Consider the following 23,088-nt stretch of genomic DNA (forward strand, 5'->3'; position numbering starts at 1 on the left):
TTCCAAAGGAGCCCCATTTTATTACAGAGTCTACAAATCCCTTTCTTCATAAAGTAAAGTACTGTCCCCCCTCTCCTGGGGGATTGATGTGCCTCTTCCACAGTTGCCAGCTTTCTCTTCTAGCGATACTTTCCATGTCGGTTAAAGTGTTTGTAGAGGTAGCTGATGCGTTTGTTAAGGTTGTGCAGGTCATCAATGAACATCCGATTTCCAACCATCTTCTTCTTTCGGATACAACGCTGCAATTCATTCCCCTTCCAGCCTCGAAGCCATCTGGGGCCCCTGATCAGTTCTTTGGGGTGCTTTTCAAAGTTTCCTGTGTAATGTGAGAGAACATATTAGTTTTAAGACGAGAGAACCCAGCCTCCACCAGCTAAGCCTTCAACACACAGTTGCATCTTCCTGAGCAGCACCTATAGAAAAGACACATTACACCACAATATCAAAAGCACACACTCTGGAACCAGACTACCTGGGGTTCAAATTCTGTCACTGCCATTTCCTAGCTTTGGAAAAATTACTTAACCTCTCTGTCCTCAGTTTCCTCACCTGTAAAGTGAAAACGTTATTATGAGGATTAAATGAGTCAATATATGTGGGGCACTCAGAACAGTCCGGAACACAACGTAAACAGCCACACAGAGTTAGCCCTTACGACTGAGGAAGGTACTATTCCCACACAGGTGAAAAAAAGATAGTCGTTACGGCATAACTGCCATTCTGAACTCCTGTACCATGGAGTCGAGTCTTACCCAGGATCCCGATGTTGTCATACACCCCGAACATGGCCCTCTTCTCGTTCCAACGATCAACCACTTTGGGGGGCGGGAGGGTGACCCTTACATGGAACAATCCAGGAACACCTAGGGATGGGGAAGAAAAGGAATGAATCTGCGCCGCTTACTGAGAAGCAGTTCTCGGGACGTTTTTCTACGTCAGCCACTTACCCAGAAAGAAGCTTCTACAGGCCAGGGGCACCCAGCCCCCTAGGCCCCTGCCAGCCACCCAAGAGAGGCTCCCTGCCATGGCTCTCGTCTCTCCCTTACAACTGCACGCCGCACGAGCAGAAGAGTGAGAGCCAGGTGTAGCTTTCTAGGAGACGACAGGGACGGTCCTGGCCAGCCTCACACGCGTACTACGCGGAGGCAGCCATCTTGGGCCTTACCCAGGGAGCTCCGGGCGCAGGCCCCGCCCACCCCAGCCTCAAGCCCCGCCCCCTGTGTTCCGGAGGCCTTGACACACCCACCCACCCCCGCCCACCTAGGCGCTTCCGGTCTGCCCGCCGGAAGTTCTGGAGCGCCAGACTTGCTGAGGGGTCGTATCGTCGTCGTTTCGGGCACCTCAAAACTAAATTTCAAGAGAATTCACCCTTTCTTGTTTCTTTGGACGTCCCTCAACTGTGAGGGAGATGAGACTCCAGAACCTGGACCCAAGACCTTCTGTCTCTGTGCCTCACAGCAGCTTTGCGCTGTAGCTGGTATTTGCCCTGTTCTACAGGGGAGGAAATCTGAGGCACAGAGAGTGAAGTGACGTGCTGGACATCACACAGCAGACGAGATGGCGGACCCTGGATTAGAGCCTAAGCCTTCTAACTCCCGGCCTGGACACGCCGCCTGTCCCGGGGGTGACTGAGTGGGTCACCATCCCAGGGGCACTACCACCGCCCAGCTAGATACGCGGCGTCTCTGGCAGGCACTGCCCGGGCGTCCTCCCCAGCACCCGGGGCAAAGCGTGACCGGGAGGCAGGAGGCAGCCGCAGGTCGGGGGGCGGGGCCGGAGCCGAGCCTAGGCCCCGCCCCCCCGGAGGCGCCACCGGGTTTTCCCGCTCCTGCGCTGTGATTGGCCGGTGTCTGCGGCGAGCGTCGCGATTGGCCCCCTTGCGGCCGTTGAGATTTGAACTCCACGTTGGCGGCTCTGCCCGCGCGGCGCCCGGCCTAGAGGCGGGCTTTTGCCTCTGGCTGCTGGGGATTGGCCGGTTTCTCTGCCTGCTTGAGTGCTGCCTAGCTGATTGGTGGATGTTGTGCACTCCGTGTTTTTTCCTTTACTTCAGCCCCACGAGCCGAGTCGGAGGAACGGCGGGGGAGCTCTCCGGTAAGGTGTGGTGTTCGTGGGGAGCGGGGAGTGAAAGGCTGGGGAAATCGGGGACGGGGCAGCTGACGGCCCTGGACAGCGCTCGAGAGGCGGGAGGGCTGCTGGGTGGATCCCTGGGGTGCGATCTGGTGGAAACAGTCTGACATCTGCAGCGGAATTTGGGCAGATCGCTTAACCTCTCTTAGCTCGATTTCCTCATCTGTAGATTGGGTTGCATTATTACGCACCCCATGAGATTGGGATTTGGAGAATTTGATCAGATATGATAGAGTCAAATAGCCTAACCGAATCCAGTGCAGAGTAAACAAGCAATAAATGTGAATGCCCTCTTATCTGGAGCCAGGAAACCCACTAGCCCATGCTGGGCCACTGTTCTGGCCTCAGGTGAGACATTCTGTACGTAAGAAGTTTTGCCCATAAAAACGGAAATACTAATGCTAGTTTAACGCATTGATGTGCCACTTTACAGTTATTTAAACGCTTTCATACCCCTTGACTCATTTGATCCTCAGAGCCGCTTTGTAAAGTAGTCAGGGACTAGTCACCGCATTTTACAGATGAGGCCCCAGAGGTTAAGTGACATGACCAATGGCTGAGTCACAGCCAGAATTAGATTCTAGTTCAGGGTTGATCTCCCATCCTCTACAATAATGTTATCAGCTGGATGTAAGACTAAAGAAGCATTATACATTGGAAGAGGGGGTGAAATAATAGGAACAGATAAAAAGACAGGCCTTAAATACAGACCCTGACCTGTTTGCTGTTTGTTTCCAGCCCTGTGAGCCAGTGGGAGAAGGATGTCTCCCCAGCTGTTTGAGTTCCATCTGCCCTTAGCCCCAGAGGAATTGTTGAAAAGTGGAGGGGTGAATCAGTATGTTGTTCAAGAGGTACTGTCCATCAGAAATCTTCCCTTGCAGCTTAGAGGTAAGACTCCGTAGCTGCTGCTGTGCCTAGCACTTCAAAACAACCATCCCACATGTAATTACGTCATCTGTCTGCCCCACTACACCACGAAGCTCCACGAGGGCAAGGAACACGTCTTTCCTATTCCCTGCTGTTTTCTCCCTAGCATTGCATGGGGTACGTGGCATACAGGAAGAGTACACTCATTGACTACCTTCTCTCACTTCTTCAGTAAACAGTCTTGGTGTGTATGGTTACTTTGGGGGGAAAAAATTGTTTTAGATGTTTACCTCTTACCATATGCCAAAATAAAGTCCTAGTGGATTTAAGAATTATAGGAGGAGACAGCTTTCTCAGAATGTCTGGGACCTGACCTGACCTGAACACTTTTTGAGTCTAGATCTCTTGTTTCCAAGAGTGTTCAATAATGGGAAAAAATCCGTAATATGTATGCACAGCTGCAACACTACAGTATATGTACAGTGCAATTACCCATTGAAACCTATAGATGACCAAGAACAATTAATTTATGCATTATCATCAAGACCCCATAATGTCACTGTACTTATTGGAAATGGTCTTGTGTCAGTTAGATTGCTTTGGAGAGGTACATAAAGGTTAAGAGTCTGGAGCCAGGCTGCCTGAATTTGAATCCTGGCTCTACCTCTCTGACCTTGGACAAGTCACTTATTCTGTATATCTCGGTTTCCTCATCTGTAAAGGTAGGGATAATAACCTACTTCATTTATTATCTCCTACTACAAGAAGGGTTAGTTAATGCAGCAGCTTGATAATGTGACTCCAGCTTGTCTCCTCTTGGCTTCCCCATCATGGTTGCCAAGTGGCAGCTCTTTGCTCTCATGTCCAGAGGTAGAAAAGGGGATTTTCTGTTGTTCTTTTTCTTCTTTCCTTTTTTTAAAACTTTACCAGAAGCCTCCCAACCAGAATTGGACCATTGCCTATTGCCCTAACTAATTACTGGTAAGGGAAATGGAATTACCCAGATTGGCTAAATTGATGGAGATTATTACCTAGGAGCCTCCCCAAACCTGGACATAACAGCATTTGGTAAGCAAGAAACAAGGCAGAGTGTGGAGGTCCACTGATGGGTGGTCAGCCAACAGTGTCCACAGATACACTGTTCTCTCCATATTGCGTGGATATGTGTATCACCAATTGCACATGCTGTACACTATAGCAAACTGTTTTCAGTTATTATAATGCATTATTTTTTAAAATGGATGATCACTGTCTTTAAGCATTCTTTTTATAACAGTTGCATTGCTTTTGGTGTTTAGAACCCTAAATAGAAATTCTACTGTAAATATACAAGATACAATCATTTAGTTTGTGTAACAGGTATTTACTGATGATATGCTATGTGCCAGGCAGTGTTCCAGGCACTGGAGATACAAGAGTAACCAAAACAGACAAGATGACAAAGTTCTTTCTCTCAAGGCTCTCACCAAGTAATAAATAAATATGGGGGCTCTCATCAAGTAATAAATAAATATGGAGTATGTCAGATGGTTGTAAGTGCCAAGGAGAAAAATAAAGCAAGATAAAGAAGATACAGTGTGCCAGGGTAGGGACTGGCATTTTATGTTGGATGATCAGAGAAGGCTTGCTGATAGGAGACATTTGAACAGAGACCTTAAAAGTGAGGACTATGCAGATTCTCAAGGAAGGGCGTTCCAAGCAGACAGGAGAGACAGTGCTAAGGCCTGAGATGGGAAAATGCCGATATGGTTGGAGTGGAGTAAGCTAGGGAAAAAAGAGGTCAAGTGGGAAGTGGTGCAAATTATTCTAGAATCTTGTCCCTGAAAATGTGGTCTTCAGACCCACAGTATTATCATGATTTAGAAGTGTATTAGAAGTGCAGGATGAAGACCCACCCCAGAACTACTGAATCAGAAAATCCGTATTTTAAGAAGGTCTCCAGGTAATTGGGATGCACTCTTACGTTGGAGAAGCTCTTATCTAGAGCCCGATAGGTCATGGTGACAACTTGAGCTCCAGTGTGAGTGAGTTCGAAAGCCTTTGGGTGTTAAGCACACGAGAGATATAGTCTGATGTTTTAAAAGTGTCACTGTCTGCTGAGTTGAGCAGAGACTATAAGGAGCAAGGGAAGAAGCAGAGGGCTAATTAAGAGGCTGATACAATGATACCAGGTAGCTTGACTGGGATCATACCAGTGGGGGTGATCACAAAATATATCCTGAATATATTTTGAAAGTAGAGGGGCCTGGCCCCGTGGCCGAGTGGTTAAGTTCGCGCGCTCCGCTGCAGGTGGCCCAGTGTTTTGTTGGTTTGAATCCTGGGTGCGGACATGGCACTGCTCATTAAACCACGCTGAGGCGGCGTCCCACATGCCACAGCTAGAAGGACCCACAACGAAAAATATACAACTGTGTCCTGGGGGGGCTTTGGGGAGAAAAAGGAAAAAAATAAAATCTTTAAAAAAAAAAGTAGAGCCAACAAGATGTTGATACATTGGATTTATAGGGTTAGAGAAGGAAGAATCTAGGATAACAAGGCTTTTTGACTTGAGCAGCTAGAAGAATGGAGTTGGCATTTGCTGAGATGGGATAGATTGTGAGAGGAGCAGGTTCAGATTGTAGGTTAGATGATTGTGGAGTGCAGGGGAGAGGTGCCAGCTGAAGATAACCATTTGGGATTTAATATTCAATGTGCGTAGAGCATTTAAAGCCATGAGATTGGAAAGAATGTAGATGGAAAAGAAAAGCCATCTGAAGATGTAAGACCTGAGACAGTGCAACATTTAGAGACTGGGAAGATGAAAAAGAACCAATTGGAGCCAGCTCCGTGGCTGAGTGGTTAAATTTGCACACTCTGCTTCAGCGGCCCAAGGCTGCCCTGGTTCGGATCCTGGGCATGGACCTGGCACCGCTCTTCAAGCCATGCTGAGGCAGCGTCCCACATAGCACAACTAGAGGGACCCAAAACTAGAATATACAACTATGTACTGGGGGGCTTTGGGGAGAAGAAGGAAAAGTAAAATCTTTAAAAAGAAAAAGAACCAGTAGAAGCAACTAAGGACCAGTCATGGAGGCAGAAAGTGAACACAGGAGCAAAATGGAAGGCAGATTAAGAGAAGATTTCAGAAAGGAAAGGAGAGATCAACTGCAAATTAATACTGGACTTAGCAATGTGGCGATTGCTGGTAACCTTGAGAGAGACTGTTTGAGAGGAGTGAAAGCCTGATTGGAATAGGTTAGGAGACAGTGGGAGGAGAAGGTGATGGTGAGTTGAGGTACCTGGTTGTTTTGCTTTAAGGAGAAGCAGAGAAATGAGGTGGAAGCTAGAGGGGGGGCTAGAGTCAAAGGAAGGTTTTTTGCAGCATTACGTGTGTATGTGCTGACTGGGAATGATGGGAGAGGGAAAAGCTGATGATGCAGGAGGGAGAGGGAGCGATTGCTCGAGCAATATCTGTTAGTGGGTAGGAGTAGGTGATGGTGCCCGGGAGGAGAGGGTTTTCTTAGTGAGTAGTGAATGTGTGATAGGAGCTCAACAGTGGAAACACTATACATAGAAAATAGACTGAAAAAATTAGCCAAGTGTTAACAGTGCTTGTTTCTTTCTCTTTCCCACTTTTTTGTATTTTATTACAGTATTGACAGTTTATCCACAGTAGCAAAAGAGAAGGCAGAGTATACGGGCACAGATGCAGGGAGTGTGGGGAAATACAGAGCTTGGGGCAGTTGGAAATTCTCTAACGTCCAATTCTATTTTCTCAGTGAGGTGAGAAGTGAAACCTTTAGCTGAGGGTGAGTTGGAGAAGAAGGTCTTGATGTTATGAGCTCTGGAAAGGTGTGAAATAATTGCCTAGAAGAAAGTGAATAGGCCTGGGAATTTGTAATAGGCTTACCAGGAAAAAGTAAGGTCCCACTGGAGGTTAGTGGTCATAAGTTTAAAGTGAGAATGGTCAGTACGGTTGTGTGTTTTTTCCAAGCCATTTTTATTTGTGTGGTTACATGAATGGAGTAAGCAGTCAACTGGATTTAATCCAGATTTGCCAGGGGAGCAAACGTGTTGTTAATTAGTGGGAAAAATTAGGAATATCATGTCTAACAATAGAGGAATAGTAAGTTAATCAGGATATATACATTCAATGGAATGTTATACTACCATTAACAATTGTCCACAAAGGTTTTATAATGTCCTTATTAGAATATAGATTTTAAAAAGCAGAACAGTGAATATGTGATATGACCTCAACAATGGAAATACTATGCCCAAAAAATACACTGAAAAAAATTAGCCAAATGTTAATAATGCTTGTTTCTTTTCCTTTTCGATTTTTCCGTATTTTCTAGATTACAGAAGGTTTCTAAGAGTGGTAAAGAGCTTACACACACTGAGTTACATTATGTGCTAAGTATTGTTCTGACTGCTTCACATGGATCCCCTCACTTCATCTTTACAAAAAAATTCTGAAAAGCCTTAAAAGGTGTGGTCTGTTATTACTCCCACTTTACAAAAGAGGAAACTGAGACTGAGGAAGCTGAGTAGCTTGGCCTAGTAAATGTTCAAACCAGACGTAAACCTAAAGCAGTATGACTCTAGACCAGATCAGCGGGTAATGTCTCAGAGGCGTAAAGAGGGACGTGGACTGAGGCAGTCATTCGCTGTAATAACAAGTGGGTAATTGGTAATCTTTGAGATAATAGTCATTGGGTCAGTAAATCTCAGAAACTAGATTTCAGGAAATTGAGAGAAAGATTAGACAAAATTTAAAAGGGATATGATAGCAAGGTCAAATGAAAGGTGGTGAGCATTTTTGTTTGTTTTAAGGAAGGGAGGCCTGAGCGTGCTGGCAGGATAAGAGCAGTCCCCGGAGAGGATAAAACAAAAGGTGAAAGCGAGGGGAGGTACATCTTTGGGACAGTGGGACAGGTTAGCTTTAGAGGAGAAAGTCTTTCACCTGAGACTGAAGCAAAGACTGGGAAGACGTTGGCAGAATGATTTGTTGCTAGGGAGGCAGGATAACATGAGGGAGCCCATGCTTTGGGTCTCATTCTTTCTGGTAAAGTAGAAAGCAGTCATCTACTGCAGGGGGAGAGGCAGAGGGTAAGAAGAGTGAAAAAAGAGGAGAACTTGCTGAGTGTAGTGCTGGGGAGTCAGGAGGAAGTGGAGGAATAAAATGCTTGTTAAAAATCGTGGAGGACCGGGTTCTATTTGGACAGCGTAACGTGTAACAAATCAGTTCCGTGCCAGCAGTGATAATGGAGTACAAGGTTCAAGCTTTACTTTCCAGGCGAACCAACTTGCTACTGCAGAAAAGAAGAATTTGGTGGCATTCTTTCCCTCACAGAAAGAGCCTAGGTATACAACTTGGTTCAAAAATTCTCTAACCTCTATACTGCCTTGCCACTCTTAGATGTTATAAGGCGTAATTAGACTACTCTCCTTCATACTGAAGTCTTTATCCAGAAGCAGTAGAGCCAGGATGAAAAGAGCACTGAGTTTGAGAATCAAAAGATGCTGGGTTTTCAAAATGTAACATAAGTAGTAACAAATGAACCGAAATCTATTACAAATGTTTGACACAATCACAGTGAAGGAGGAGGGAAGAAAAGAACTAACCCAAGTAACTTTGAGAAGCAATATTTTGACTATATACTGTATACAAAAGAACTTGACACAATTATTGTAAGCTAGTTAGTAAATTTATTTTTTACAGGAATGTAGGTTAGCAATTCTGAAGCTGCTTTATGTGTATACTAGGATTAAGCAAATACATAAATGAACTTGTGTTTTTCAATATATACAGTGATAAACATAGATTTAGAGGTGTGTAAGCTTGTGTGTGTGTGTGTGTGTGTGTGTGTGTTCATACATGTTTTTCTCTACTGAGAGTGCCTGAAAGCAATGACAGAATAGCAGTGAGCCTATTCAGTGCCTAGAATTGGTTCCTACTTACCATTCTCCATGAAAGGAACCAGGACTCCTCTGAGAATGTTGACTGCAGGACAGGGTCAGGGAAAGCACAAGATGAGCTGAAACGTCTTGTGGTACAAGAAAGTAAGAGAGCACTAGTGAAGAGAGCATGTCAGAAGGACACAGGCCAGGTTGAAGAGCTCCTAGTGGTCAAGTATGGGACAATTTGAGCAACAAAATAAATAGTAACAGGAATGGATTAAAACACAGGATAAGAGAAGTATCCATGAGTCCATTTTTATATAAATGAACAAGAGGAAAGGAACAGCTCATCCTTGTAGTGTCATCCTTCCCATTAGTAAATGTAGAAGGGATGATGGAGATAGAAAAATCACCAGTTAGTAAACACCACAGTAATAATCATAGCAGGCAGGAATCATCAAAAGATGCTTAAATTAATGGGTAAAATGTGATGAGATATTTGCATAGTTTCAAAGCATCTCCCCACAAAATACTTATTAATTGCAAAGGGGAAAATAGTAACTTTACAGTGGAGACACCTGGTAAACACTACCAAGTGATCAAAGTTATATCTTGCACTTCCTGGGCTGATGCATCAGGAGGACCCAACCTCCCTTCCACGATAATCTTGCCAAAAGCACATGACCTTGATCTAATCACGAGAAAATATCAGACAGACCAAATTAAGGGATATTCTAAAGAATAACTGGCTAAAAAGTGTCAAGATCACAAGAGACAAAGATTGGAGGAGACTAAGGAGACATGACAACTGAGTGCCTTGTGGTAACCTGGATTGGATCCTGGACCAGAAAAGGGCATAAATAGTACAGCTGGCAAAATTCAAATGAGGGCTGTAGAGTAGTTAATAGCATTGAATTAATTAATGTTTCTTGATTTAGAATAGATCCTTATACTATGGTTATGTAACATGTTAACATTATCTGGATGAAAGCACGGGAACTCTGTACTGTTTTTGCCACTTCTGTAATTTCAAAATTTTTGGAAAAAAAGACCCTGAGTTTGTGTTCACTACTAACTACCATAAGTTGGACAAGTCACATAAGTACTCTGACACTTAATTTCTGTTCTCATAAAATAGGCATAATGCTGTCTGCTTTATTTAGCTCAGAGATGTGGGAAAATTCATGTAAGACTTTAACTGTAAAACAGGACAAAATGTAAAATATTGTTCTGTTGAAATGAACTGTCTCCTCTTGAGATTCTACTAATAAAAGCAGTTAACTCCAGGGGCTGGCCCCGTGGCCAAGTGGTTAAGTTCGTGTGCTCCGCTGCAGGCGGCCCAGTGTTTCGTTGGTTCGAATCCTGGGCGCGGACATGGCACTGCTCATCAAACCATGCTGAGGCAGCGTCCCACATGCCACAACTAGAAGGACCCACAGCGAAGAATATACAACTATGTACTGGGGGGCTTTGGGGAGTAAAAGGAAAAAAATAAAATCTTTAAAAAAAAATTAAAAATGAAATAAAAAAAATTAAAAAGCAGTTAACTCCATTTTCTGCCATGAATAGAATTTACCAGAAAGGCCTCTCCCCTCTGTATTAATTAGTTTCTTTCATCTTTATAGCATTTCAGGCTGCCTTCCGAGCTCAGGGGCCCCTGGCTATGCTGGAGCACTTTGATACTATCTACAGCATTCTACAGTAAGTGAAATACCTGGCTACGACTTTAAAAAGAACTGGTGGCTATTTGCCCTAACTTTGCATGCTAGTCCTGAAATTCCAGATTATTGGTTCACTCATAAACGGTTCTGGGTGCTGATATCTCTGCTGATGAGCATTTACCCCAACTTGCCACCGTGTTTATTCAGTGGGGCAATTTCACATGTATTTTTAAGCGGTAGATTCTTCGGGTTGGATCTGATCTGTTGGAACGGCTCTGCAGGGTCCTGTCTCACCCCGGCACTTTCTTTCCCTCATAGTCACTTTCGAAGTATAGATCCTGGCCTCAAGGAAGACACTCTGGAATTCCTGATAAAAGGTGTCTGTGGGTCAGGGGGATGGGGATGGAAGGTGTTTGTTTGCTGTCTCCTACCTTTAATCAGCCACATGATGATATCAAGGCTGTGGTGATTCAGTTGGTTTGGCTAAGCCCGGGGACCTTTGACCTGTTAAGGTCTGTAATCTTGGTGGGCAATACAGAGTTATGTGTGTTCGCTGTAAGGGCAGACCAACAAGAAATTCTTCCTACTTTTGAACTACCTCTCTTTAGTAGAGGTGATTTTTCCAGTTGCCAGGGAGAACTTCTGGTAACTGGAGTGAGAGAGTGGGGACAGGGCATGTCAGAGTATGGGGTCAGGGGTCCCAAAGGACTTAGCTTGTCTTGTGGCCACTGAGAGATGAAACACAGATCTTTGGTAATCTGATGGCTGCAAGTACTGGGTGTTCTGAAGTTGGGGTATCTGAGGAAAGTGAACGAAACCGACTCCAGATTCTGCCCGTTGCAGTGGTCTCCCGCCACTCCCAGGAGCTTCCCGCTGTCCTGGATGACGCAACTTTGAGTGTGGCCGATAGAAGTGCCCACCTCAATGCCCTCAAAATGAACTGCTATGCTCTGATCCGCCTCCTGGAGTCCTTTGAGACCATGAGCAGCCAGACGAGTCTTGTGGACCTGGGCACTGGTGGGAAGGTAATTTGGAGTTCCTGGCTCATTTATTAAGGGGCCTGGAGGGATAAGGGAATTGGTGGGAAAGAGGGAATCCAGTGATTTTGCCCTTATTTCGGGTTTATGAGGAAGTGCTCAGAACTATCCCAACATAGCCCTCCCTGACAAGCAGCTCTTTCATGTTTTGGAACGTGTGGCACTTCTGTGTCGCCTTCTCCCGGGTCTCGACCTGCACTCAGCGTAGCAGATCTTGACCCTCTTTGTTTCCTTATTTTTTCCTAAATGTATACATGATTTTTTTCTTTCTAGGGTAAGAAAACTCGGGCCAAGGCAGCCCATGGCTTTGACTGGGAAGAAGAGAGACAACCAATTCTTCAGCTTTTAACACAGTTGCTCCAGTTGGACATTCGTCACCTGTGGAACCACTCAGTAATTGAAGAGGAATTTGTCAGGTGGGTAGTGAAGATGGCTGCAGATAAAACTGAACTGTGAGGAGTGAGGACTCTGTTGCTAGATATGCCTTTTAAACACTTCATTTCATGCCTCAGTTCTCTGTAATACATAGAACAATACTCATAACAGTGAGTTGTTAGGAAGTAGATAATGAAATGTTAGAAACTGCTGTGAATTTCTCATCTCCCATGCCCATTTATTCATTCATGAACCAGTGTTTGCTGAGAATCTGCTAGGTGCATGGCTGGTATCGTTATAGCCGCTGGGAACAAAAGTTTCAACCCTTTTAAAGTGTATACTAAGGAGCAGAAGAGAATCTTTAAAATATATAGTATGTTTTATGATTTATTACTATGGAGAAAAATAGAGGAGGAGATGGGAAGTTGGATGGAAGAAGATTGTAATTTTATTTTATTTTTATCGAGGTCACATTGGTTTGTAACATTATATACATTTCAGGTGTACATCATTATATTTTGACTTCTGTGTAGACTGCATCATGTTCACCGCCGAAAGTCTAGTTTCCCTCTGTCACTATACACATACGCCCCTTCACCCCTTTCGCCCTCCCCCTCTACTAACCACCAATCTGTTCTCCATATCTGTTTATCTTCCACATATGAATGAAGTCATACAGTAATTGTCCTCTCTGTCTAATTTATTTCACTTAGCATAATACCCTCAAGATCCATCCATGTTGTTGCAAATGGCACAATTTTATCTTTTTTTATGGCTAGGTAGTATTTCTTTGTATACATATATACCACATCTTCTTTATCTCTTCATCCGTTGATGGGCAGTTAGGTTGCTTCCAAGTCTCGGCTATTGCTAATGTTGCTGAAATGAACATATGGGTGCATATATCTTTTCAAATTAGTGTTATCATGTTCTTTGGCTAAATACCCAGAAGTGGAACAGCTGGATCATATGGTATTTCTATTGTTAATTTTTTGAGAAATCTCCATACTATTTTCCATAGTGGCTGCCCCAGTTTGCATTCCCACCAGCAGTGTATGAGGGTTGTGATTTTAAATGAGCTGTTCTAATGATGCCTCTTTGTGATGGTGACATTTGAGCAAAGACCCGTAGGAGGTAATGAGAGCCATGAGAATATCTGGAGGTAGAGCAAGGGCAAGGAAAGGGAACAGCAAGTACAAAGACCCTGAGGAGGAAATGTGTCCAGCATGTACAGGCAATAGCAATGAGGCCAAAGAGATGGCGGCTGAGACAGGGTGGGAGGGATAGGCTGTGAGGTCCGGGGAGCAGTGGGGAGCCACACTGTGCAGATCATTCTGATGACTGGCATTTTCTCAGAGTGAAATGGGGCCCCTCGGGGTTCTGAGCAGGATAATGAGGTGGTCACTGACTTGCACTTTTACAGTGTCATCCTGGCTGTTGTGTTGAAACAGACTGTGTAGGGGGAAAACGGGCACAGGAGACTAGTTAGGAGGCTGTTGCAGTAATTTGGGCAAGAGATGACGGTAGCTTGGACCACAGAGTGGCAGTGGAGGTGGGAGAAGTGGTTGGATTCTGTACTTTTTTTTCTTAAGCGAGAGCTTACAGGATGAGCTGATGAGTGTGTGTGAGGTTTGAGGAGAGTGCAGTCAAGTATGACTCACCCAGCGTTTGGGCCTAAACGTGTGGAAGAATGGAGTTGCTAGTAACTGAAATATGGGGAAGCCTATGGGGATGTGTTTTGTGGGGACAGTTAGTTCTGTTTGGACATGCAGAGTTTGAGGTGCTTATTAGACATCCAGGTAATGTTGTCAGATTCGGATGGTGAATGTACAGATCTGGGGTACAAGACAGAGGTCTGGGCTAGAGGTACATATTTGGGAATACAACATATTTATATAAATGGTATTTATAGCCATGGGACTGAATGAGATTACTAAGTCAGCGAGTATAGCTAGAAGAGAGCAGAAATCCAGGGACTGTGCCCTGGGGCACTCCAGCATTAAGAGTGTGAGGAGATGAGGAGGAACCAGCCAAAGAAACTGAGAAGGGAGTCTGGCATCCTGGAAGCCGAATGAAGCATGTTTCAAGGAGAAAGGAGTGATTGACTATGTCAGATGCAGCTGAAAGGTCATTTAAGATGAGGACTCATTGGTGCCAGCCCTGTGGCCAAGAGGTTGAGTTCACCCACTCTGCTTCGGTGGCCCAGGGTTTCGCCACTTTGGATCCTGAGGATGGACGTGGCACTGCTCATCGGACCATGCTGGGGTGGCGTCCCATGTGCCACAGCTGAAAGGACCCACAACTGGAGTGTACAACTATGTACTGGGGGGCTTTGGGGAGAAAAAGGAAAAATAAAGTCTTTGGAAAAAAAAGATGAGGACTCATTGTCCTTTCTATTAACAATGAGAAGTCATTGGTGACTTTGTCCAGCCTTTTATCATGTGTATATTCAGGGTCTGATAGGCATCATAATTGGTTGAATGATGATCATCTTGAAGGCCTGAGTACCTATCTGGGGTCAGCAAAGCAAAGCAACTTGGTGTAGAAGGTGATTAAATGAAGAAAACGTTGGGGACAGTAGAGATAGAATGAATGATGCAGCCCCAATATAATTGAGTCCAGACAGCTGATTCCATCATCTCACTCTCTTTTCTCAGTTTGGTTACTGGCTGCTGTTACCGCCTCCTGGAGAACCCCACCATTAGTCACCAGAAGAACCGGCCCACCCGGGAAGCCATCACATGCCTGCTCGGTGTAGCCTTGACCCGTTATAACCATATGCTCAGTAAGTGAGCCCTCCGCTTTGCCTCACCTTTTTCGTTTTGCCCGTAATTTCTCATGTTTAGTGCTTCCACAGGTGCCACTGTGAAGATCATCCAGATGCTGCAGCACTTTGAACACCTGGCATCTGTACTGGTGGCAGCTGTGAGTCTGTGGGCGACTGATTATGGAATGAAGAGCATAGTGGGAGAGATTGTAAGGTGACTCTTCCTTCCTAAGCTTCTAAGTCTCCTTTCTCTCTGGGAGAAGATAAAGAAAGATTGGAAATACTCTCTGTGCAACGCTAGATTCCTTAGATGTTAGATAACAGTCTTACCTTCCCTGTCTGGGAACTGAATAATTGAGTTATCTTGCTGTGGCTGTGCTTTTTTCCCTGTATAGAGAGATTGGACAGAAGTGTCCCCAAGAGCTGAGTCGAGACCCGTCAGGGGCAAAGGGCTTTGCAGCCTTCCTGACAGAACTAGCAGAACGCATCCCAGCCATCCTGATATCCAGCATGTGCATTTTGATAGATCATCTGGATGGAGAGGTAGGTGGTCCCCTGGGGATCTCAGGTTTTTCTGTTTTGTTTTGTTTTTTTTTAAGTTATATGTGAGTGATTTTTGAATGTTTTATATTATCCATGTGTACTGCTAGCCTTTTTTCCTCCAGTTTCATTAAGATATAATTGACATATAATATTGTGTTTAAGGGGCCAGCCTGGTGGCGCAGCAGTTGAGTGCACACGTTCTGCTTGAGCAGCCCAGGGTCCACTGGTTCAGATCCCGGGTGCGGACTGGCACTGCTTGGCAAGCCATGCTGTGGCAGGCATCCCACATAGAAAGTAGAGGAAGATGGGCACGGATGTCAGCTCAGGGCCAGTCCTCCTCAGCAAAAAGAGAAGGATTGGCAGAGCTGTTAGCTCAGGGCTAATCTTCCTCAAAAAAAAAAAAAAAATTGTATTTAAGGTGTACAACATAATGACTTATGTATATTTGTAAATGATTACCATGAGTTAACATCCATCAACTCAGTTATAAAATTTTTTTCTTGTGATGAGAACTTTTAAGATCTACCCTCTTAGCAACTTTCGAATATACAGTACAGCATTGTTAACTGTAGTCACCTACTGTACATCACATCCCCAGAGTTTATCTCAGCAATGGAAGTTTGTACCTTTTGAACACCTTCACCCGTTTCCCCCACGCCCCTCTTTCTAGGGGTTTTAAGTCCATTCTTGAATGGCTGTTTCTTAACAGGAAGGTAGCTTTCACATGAAGTCAAGTTGGCTAAGCTCATCACTGTGGCACTTCCTTCCTGCAGAGAAGCAGATGAAGTTTATTGAATAAAGAGCCATTTATTAACCCTATTTCAATATCACATTGGTTTTATCAGGTCTGGTAGAGGAGATGATAGTTCCACAGCTGAAATCTAGTGAGAGGGCCTCAGCTGTGACTCGAGTCCCGTCCGTTCCTCAGGATGAAGCCTCTTCCTACCATCTGGCTCACCTTGCTTTCTGCAAACAATGAGCATTCTCAGATCAACTTATGTCATCTCTCTCAATTCCCTCTTATTCCTGAATGCTAACCTGGTTGCTTCCCAAACAGATGCAGAGCGCTCCTAGGTGAATATCAAGGACAAAGCAGTCTACTCGCTCCTCTAATTTACTTTAGCCTCTTGTGCAAGACCCCATTCTCTGGCTCTTGGCCTGGTAAAAACCCCAGCCCCGTTCTCCACCAGATTCTGTCATGGACTTGCTTGGCACCCTAGGGCTGATTTCTGCTTCTCTGTGTCTCATTCTCTGTCTGTAAAATGTGAGAAGGGGAATGGGAGGGAAAGTGTTTATTAGTAAGGATTAAAGGTTTTGAGACCTCAGATGAAAGATAATTAATGCTTTCCAAATGCATGTTGGTGGGTAGATATGATCTCACATTCAGCTCCCACCATGGTTACCTGAGTGAACCTTATGGGGAAAAATTGTTTTGGGCTCTTGTTTATTTTGTCCCTGTGTTCTCCTCTGAGCAAACAAGGCCCCCCTGGGATTCAGCTTTTTCCAGTGACCTTGGGGGTGAATACCTAGGCAGTTGACCAGAGAAAGTCATGGCTAAGACAAGTTTAATCTTAACTAAAGGCCTTTCCCCTTCTTTGTGCCTGGACAGGCACAAGAGTTTAGGGAAAAGAGAGATCGTATTGGAGTGCACAGGCTCATAGCCACTTTATTTCTCTCTTAGAATTACATGATGCGCAATGCTGTGCTAGCAGCCATGGCAGAGATGGTACTGCAGGTTCTGAATGGTGATCAACTGGAGGAAGCAGCCCGAGACACCAGAGATCAGTTCTTGGACACTTTGCAAGCCCATGGCCATGATGTCAACTCCTTTGTGCGGAGCCGTGTTTTGCAACTCTTCACCCGAATCGTCCAGCAGAAGGTGAATGACCTTCTACATGATAAAGACATGTGGTACCCCTCTATGTCCAGGCCAAAGAAAAGAGGAATCTAGTGTCAAAGAAAAATACCTGTTGCAAAGAAGAGTCTAGAACTCAGGTTGTTACTACCAGTAATAAAGGTCTCCCTCTCCCAAGGACAAGGATGCCTGGCTCCATTTAGGCACTGTACTGTCTTAACCCCTACAAAGAGTACTCTTCAACCATTTTAGATCCCACAGAAAAGTTCCTTTTCAATGAGTGGGTTGCTCATTTAGACTTTACTTCAAGATCGTCTTGAGGACAATGGATGAGGTGGGATGTAAGCTGATCCTTCTCTTTCTACCCTACATAGGCTCTCCCCCTCACACGTTTCCAGGCAGTGGTGGCCTTAGCAGTGGGACGTCTGGCAGACAAGTCGGTGCTAGTATGTAAAAATGCCATCCAGCTGCTGGCAAGTTTTCTCGCCAATAATCCGTTTTCCTGCAAGGTAAGTAGGCTTAGTTCACCTGAAAGAGAAGTCATTAAATGGAAACAGGGATGAAGTTATGGGACTTGGTGACCCTGATACTCATTTTACCTTGATAGCTTAGTGATACTGACCTTGCTGGACCACTGCAGAAGGAAACCCAGAAATTACAAGAGATGAGGGCCCAGAGGCGAATTGCAGCTGCCTGTGAGTAGTTACTGCATAGGAGTCCTCGCCCCACAAGTCGCCTCCCTGCAGTCAGAGGCTCAGGGAGACTTTCTCATTCAGCCGCAGTGCTGGACCCAGAGGAGGAGTGGGAAGCCATGCTGCCAGAGCTGAAGTCGACCCTGCAGCAGCTGCTACGGCTTCCCCAGGAGGAAGAGGAGGTTCCTGAGGAAATTGCTAATACAGAGACCACTGAGGAGGTGAAAGGACGCATCCGGCGCTTGCTTGCCAAAGCTAGTTACAAGTATGTGAAAGAATGACGTATTTTCTCACGAGCTGTTTAGATTTAGAGTCAACCTTTGAGAAACCATATTTCTTTAAAATGAACTTCGCTTAGGGCATGCCTCCACTGGAGGATGGCAGGCGTTCTCATTGTAGTTATGGTCCGAATACCGGACTTATACCGAAGGCATAGTCCACAGTTAAGCATGCTTTTCTACTTTTACAAATGTTTAAAGAAACTACTAAAACAACTAAATGTAAACAATATTAGATTATAATTAAATATGACAAAAGTCCTCCTTTATTTGAAGGGGAAAGCCTTTAAGTATAATTCTAGTTGTGTAAGCTTAAGTAACTTACTGAAATTTTCTGGGCCTTGGTTTCATTATTTGTAAACGAAGAAATTGATTGGATCATGTGATTTGTAATGGGCCTCCTAATTCTGAATTCTGTGAAAAATAAAATGAAAAATAAGTTCTGTGAGCTAATAAATAATATCACCCTTGCTTAATCCTACTTTAATCTTTAAATCAACCTGATATGAATCCTGCTCTTAGAGAAAAGATTTCTCCCACTGATTCTCTGACCCTAGACCTGGAACAGCTTGGCAACAGAAGTCCTGACAGCTGTCCGCAGGTGCTCCTAACCCTCAGCCACAAGTCACTTCTCTACTTCCTAGCTAATTGAGCTGTTGAAAAGGCTAAAGAGAAAGTGGCTCCCTGGCTCTCCAACTCCCTATGTCTCTCTTTACTCTGCCAAAGCTTAACGAGAGACTGTAGTTTTATAACTGCTGGTTCTTCCTCCAAGCATTCTAGTATCTTCTCCCATCAGTTAGGAAGAGGTTTCTTCTCATGTTAAAGCTGTCATCTCCTTCTTCCGAAATCTTCAACATTTGATGCTGGGTTAAGTTCTTAGTAACTGAAGTTTTGCTTCCAATTACTAATTTAGACATATGTTAAAACTTGTTAAAATAACTTTTTTCATGGTTTAACTTTAATAATTTTTTTAAAAGCAGAAATCTAATTTAAAAAATTAGTACATTCACAAAATTTTAAATTATGAAAAAGACGTGCCATGAAAAATCTCTTCCAAATCTGTTTTTTCCCAGCCGCTTAGTTCCCCTTGCCCCAGGGAAATGATGTTAGGAGTTTACTGAGCATCCTTCTACATATATAGCGTACAGACATACAGGCAAGCATATGTGCTTTTTACACAAGTGATGGAATTCTCTACCCACTGATCTACCACCTTGTGTTTTTCACTTAACTGTGTGTCTCAGTGATTGTTTAATATTTATACATAAATAGCTGCTGCATTATTTTTTTATAGCTAGTAAAATCCCATTGTATAGATGGACTGTAGATTAACCAATTATTGAAAGTTTATTTTTTCCAGACTTTCACTTAGCAAAGTTTTTAAACAAACGTTTGGAGTAGGTTTGTGACTTTTTTTATTTAAAAAGCCTTATTTGAGTTTTTCGAAGACTGTCTGTAAAGCCTTGTCACTTTGGAAATAGGAGCAGTGTTTTGAGCTCCACCCCTTAGTGTAGGTGCCTCTCAGCTTTTTCCTCGGGGCAGTGGGTCTGGGTTTCGGATGGGATCATGAGGTAGGCTCCCTTACATCAGGCTGCAGTCACACTCTCATGGGTGCCATGTGGTGACAGGTTCATGCTCTTTCAGGCGGGCCATCATTCTCACTCGAGAAGCCATAGGCCACTTCCAGAAGTCTGAAGCCTTCAGTCAAATGGACCCAGAGGAGGCAGAGGAGACCAGGTTCCTGAATCTCTTGGGAGCTATCTTCAAAGGTAATTCCTTTCCTTCTTCAGTCGACAGACAGAACATTTCAACTAGTGTTTATGGACCGTTTACTTTATGCCAGACACAGGCAAACAGAATCCAGTGCCGCGAGAGGCCAGAGGGGAGTTGACTACACTTCTGCTCCTGAGGGGAAGCAGCCCGCAGGCCTAAGATTGATAGTCATAGGATGTGAAAGGGTATTTCCAAACCATATATGGGATTTCCCCATATACCCTTGAATAAAACCCATCCTGTAATTCTCTAACTCCTAGACCCAGCAGCTTCCACACAGAAGAATCCCCAGGAGTCTGCAGAGAACATGGGACCAGGACAGACTGATGGTAAAGACAAGCCCAGTGTGTCAGAGCCTGAGAAATCCTGGGAGAAGGATGAACTGGTGAAGCAGGAGATGCTGGTGCAGTATCTGCAGGACGCCTACAGCTTCTCGCAGAAGATCACAGAGGCCATTGGCATCATCAGCAAGATGATGTATGAAAATACAGCCACAGGTGTGCCACGCCCCTTTGTGTAAGGACTGCGTCTTGGGGTTGGAAAAACCAGTCTTGTCCATATTTTATTGATACCTGTCCTTTAAAAGTCAGGGATTCTGTATTTTCATTTGCTTTGTATTGCCCATGGAGCTTATCTGTTTTAACACGTGTAGTATTTCATGATAGGGCATTATAGATTATGGGAGGAGTCGACGTTCTCAGGGAAGATGAGGAAGGCCTCCACTTGCATGTTGCCATGTTAAGAAAGGTTCTATCTCTAAGTATTGGGAGAGTTTTGCCAAGCAGATGGGTAACATTTGTGTCTCTCCTCTCAGTGGTACAGGAGGTGATTGAATTCTTCGTGATGGTGTTCCAGTTTGGGGTACCTCAGGCCGTGTTCGGAGTGCGCCACATGCTGCCTCTTATCTGGTCTAAGGAGCCTGGTGTCCGGGAAGCTGTGCTTAATGCCTACCGCCAACTTTACCTCAACCCCAAAGGGGACTCTGCCAGGTATATGGCGTACTTCTGCCTTTGCTGACTTTTCTGAGATCAGTGTTCTAGTCTCCTAAAAGAATGGGGGGCCATCCTTCTAGAGCAGTTCTGAATCCACAGGCAGGTCTGTAATGGGGCTGAGCCTGGACTGAATTTCCAGTGAAGCCCATCCTACCTGGTTATTTGACACCATGCTGGGATTAGCCCTAATAACCTCTTTGCCAGGTTTGAATTATCAGTCTTTGAATGACCCCTGATCTCTGCCTCTCCCACAGAGCCAAGGCCCAGGCTTTGATTCAGAATCTCTCTCTGCTACTTGTGGATGCCTCAGTTGGAACCATTCAGTGTCTTGAGGAAATTGTAAGTCTCTTCACTTCCTCTCTTTAGTCATTCAACAAGTATTAGTGAGTGATTGCTGTGTGTTCAACAATTTACTCACCTCCACAAAGAAGTATCATTTTCTTTCAAGTTCCCAGCTTAAAAGGAACCGAGTCTACTTGGCAGCTGTAGAATATTGTCTGTTTGTAGAACAATGCAACAGATAGATAATTAAGTGCCAGAGTCAGTGGCACAGGTAATGGTTAGACTAGCAACGGTAATACAGCCATAATGACACTTCCCATACACCAGGCACTGTTCTTAGCACTTACATGAACTTGTTTAACCCTCACAACCACCCTGTGAGGTAATATTATTATTACGCACATTTTACAGTGAGGAATCTGAGGCACAGAGGGGTGGAGGAACTTGGCTAGTTACAGCTAGTTAGTGGCAAAGTTTGAGATTCAAACTCGGGCAATAAGAGCTCCAGAAAACATACTCTTAACTTGTGTGTTATGCTGACGAGCACAGAGTGGGAAAGAAAGCGGTGTTGGGAGGATGGTCAAGGAAGCTTTCTGAATGTAGTGGGACTTACGCTGGCTCTTGATGAGTAGGATTTAGAGAATTAAAGGAAGGAAAGCCAAGAAAGAGCACCACCTATGTTTTAGAATGAGAAAACTGTTCTGGCTCAAAACTGTTATCTAGAAAAGATGATAGAGGTGTGAATGTAGGTTAGAACTAAACTGCGAAGGCCCCTGGATGCCTTTCAAGAGTCTGGGACTTGAACCTTGTCAGGGACCCCAGCATTTTAGTGAGGCAAATCTGCTTTGAAGTGTTTGGATTATGGGGACCAAAGGTGGAAGTGGTGCTGAGCACCAGCTTCCACTGGGAGGAGTGCTACTGCAGGAGGTATTTTTCTCCTCACTGAGGAAAAGAAAAGAGCCTGGTGGTGGCAACTGGCCTGAGACCCCATAGGCTACTGGTCAGCAGCCCCTACAGCAGGCAAAGGAGCGTTGTTTCTAACTGATGAGCAGGGGAGTGGCGTGATGGACCGGATGTCTGGGAGACGGACAGGAGAGGAGGCCAGGGACAGGGAGGTCCCTAGAGGCTGCTGTACATGTATGGTGACAAGGGGCTGGACTCAGGGGTGGGAGGAAAAGCTATAGAATTCTACCTAATGGAAGACAGATTTTAAAGGAACAAGAGGTAGGACTAAGTGAGTCAAAAAAAATTAGTCGACTGTGAAGTTTTAAGCAAATGTGACTAAGAGTGTGTTGGTGCTATTGGCAACATGACAGGGCAAGGAAGGATGGTGGCTTCCAGTTTAGACATGTTGAGTTTATGGTAACTGCAAGCAGACCTACTAGAAATCTCCAGAATGTACTCAGCACTACAGATGCACACAGAACTCAACCAGGCCAGTTTCAGCTTGCCATCTCAGTGACCACAGTTGGAAGGCAGGCACAGGAGGACCTGCCCGAGCCCCTGCTGTTGGCGCCACCTCCACCCTTTCTTAGTCCTAAATTTGCTCACACCTGCTTCAGGTTCTCAATATTCTCTTCAGAGAAGTGGGCCCAGGAAGGGGCAACTGTTACTGTTTGCCCTGAGCCCTTTTTCTTTTCTCTTCAGCTCTGTGAGTTTGTGCAGAAGGATGAATTGAGACCAGCAGTGACCCAACTACTGTGGGAGCGGGCAACCGAGAAGGCCCCCTGCTCTCCCCTGGAGCGCTGTTCCTCCGTCATGCTTCTTGGGATGATGGCACGGTGAGGCTCAGGTCCAGACAGGTGGTAGGATGAGAGAGGGAAGCAAGGGTCTGAGAGGGGGCCCTTTTCTTCAGTAATGGCAGTGAGGCCCAGCTGAGCTCTGCGTGTGACTTGGCTACCTAAGTGGAAAATAAAAGAATGACAGTAGCAGACCCCCTGTCTATCACGGATAGTG

General features: G+C 44.9%; 2 protein-coding genes and 1 non-coding gene across 6 annotated transcripts in view; 2 read left to right on the forward strand and 1 right to left on the reverse strand.

Annotated features, from left to right (window-relative positions):
* Positions 1-1,287, reverse strand: MRPL51 (mitochondrial ribosomal protein L51). Its single transcript, XM_001495918.7, has 3 exons — positions 948-1,287; positions 753-863; positions 1-316 (listed from the first exon to the last, which is right to left on the reverse strand). Exons 1-3 carry the CDS (start codon positions 1,024-1,026, stop codon positions 120-122), a joined length of 387 nt encoding a protein of 128 aa, XP_001495968.1. The 5' UTR covers positions 1,027-1,287; the 3' UTR covers positions 1-119.
* The window catches only part of NCAPD2 (non-SMC condensin I complex subunit D2), a 27,496-nt gene continuing 5,670 nt past the window's right edge, over positions 1,263-23,088 (forward strand). Inside the window, exons 1-19 of one of the 4 annotated variants that reach the window (XM_070269811.1) lie at positions 1,263-1,752; positions 1,790-2,091; positions 2,866-3,015; positions 10,503-10,578; positions 10,857-10,915; positions 11,382-11,563; positions 11,849-11,991; positions 14,608-14,735; positions 14,808-14,931; positions 15,113-15,260; positions 16,942-17,139; positions 17,490-17,624; positions 17,723-17,810; positions 17,892-18,072; positions 19,730-19,854; positions 20,119-20,355; positions 20,673-20,847; positions 21,105-21,189; positions 22,780-22,913. In XM_070269811.1, coding sequence (XP_070125912.1) covers positions 2,889-3,015; positions 10,503-10,578; positions 10,857-10,915; positions 11,382-11,563; positions 11,849-11,991; positions 14,608-14,735; positions 14,808-14,931; positions 15,113-15,260; positions 16,942-17,139; positions 17,490-17,624; positions 17,723-17,810; positions 17,892-18,072; positions 19,730-19,854; positions 20,119-20,355; positions 20,673-20,847; positions 21,105-21,189; positions 22,780-22,913 — 2,345 coding nt within the window. In that variant the 5' untranslated portion in view covers positions 1,263-1,752; positions 1,790-2,091; positions 2,866-2,888. Of the gene's footprint in view, positions 1,753-1,773; positions 2,092-2,865; positions 3,016-10,502; positions 10,579-10,856; positions 10,916-11,381; positions 11,564-11,848; positions 11,992-14,607; positions 14,736-14,796; positions 14,932-15,112; positions 15,261-16,941; positions 17,140-17,489; positions 17,625-17,722; positions 17,811-17,891; positions 18,073-19,729; positions 19,855-20,118; positions 20,356-20,672; positions 20,848-21,104; positions 21,190-22,779; positions 22,914-23,088 lie in introns of those variants that run through there. The other 3 variants (XM_001495940.6, XM_070269812.1, XM_023643029.1) reach the window with 3 other exon arrangements.
* Positions 10,979-11,305, forward strand: LOC111774090 (small nucleolar RNA U85). The gene has a single exon (XR_002808932.1). It is a non-coding gene; the product is annotated as a small nucleolar RNA U85 (small nucleolar RNA).

The sequence above is a fragment of the Equus caballus genome, chromosome 6 (assembly GCF_041296265.1).
Source record: "Equus caballus isolate H_3958 breed thoroughbred chromosome 6, TB-T2T, whole genome shotgun sequence".
NCBI lineage: Eukaryota > Metazoa > Chordata > Mammalia > Perissodactyla > Equidae > Equus > Equus caballus.

Excerpts from the sequence above, each read along its gene's own strand:
- MRPL51 (XM_001495918.7), bottom strand. The coding sequence starts at position 1,026 with ATGGCAGGGAGCCTCTCTTGGGTGGCTGGCAGGGGCCTAGGGGGCTGG. Across the intron at positions 864-947 it reads CTGTAGAAGCTTCTTTCTGG|GTGTTCCTGGATTGTTCCAT; the intron begins GTAAGTGGCTGA and ends CCCCATCCCTAG. Across the intron at positions 317-752 it reads TGACAACATCGGGATCCTGG|GAAACTTTGAAAAGCACCCC; the intron begins GTAAGACTCGAC and ends CACATTACACAG.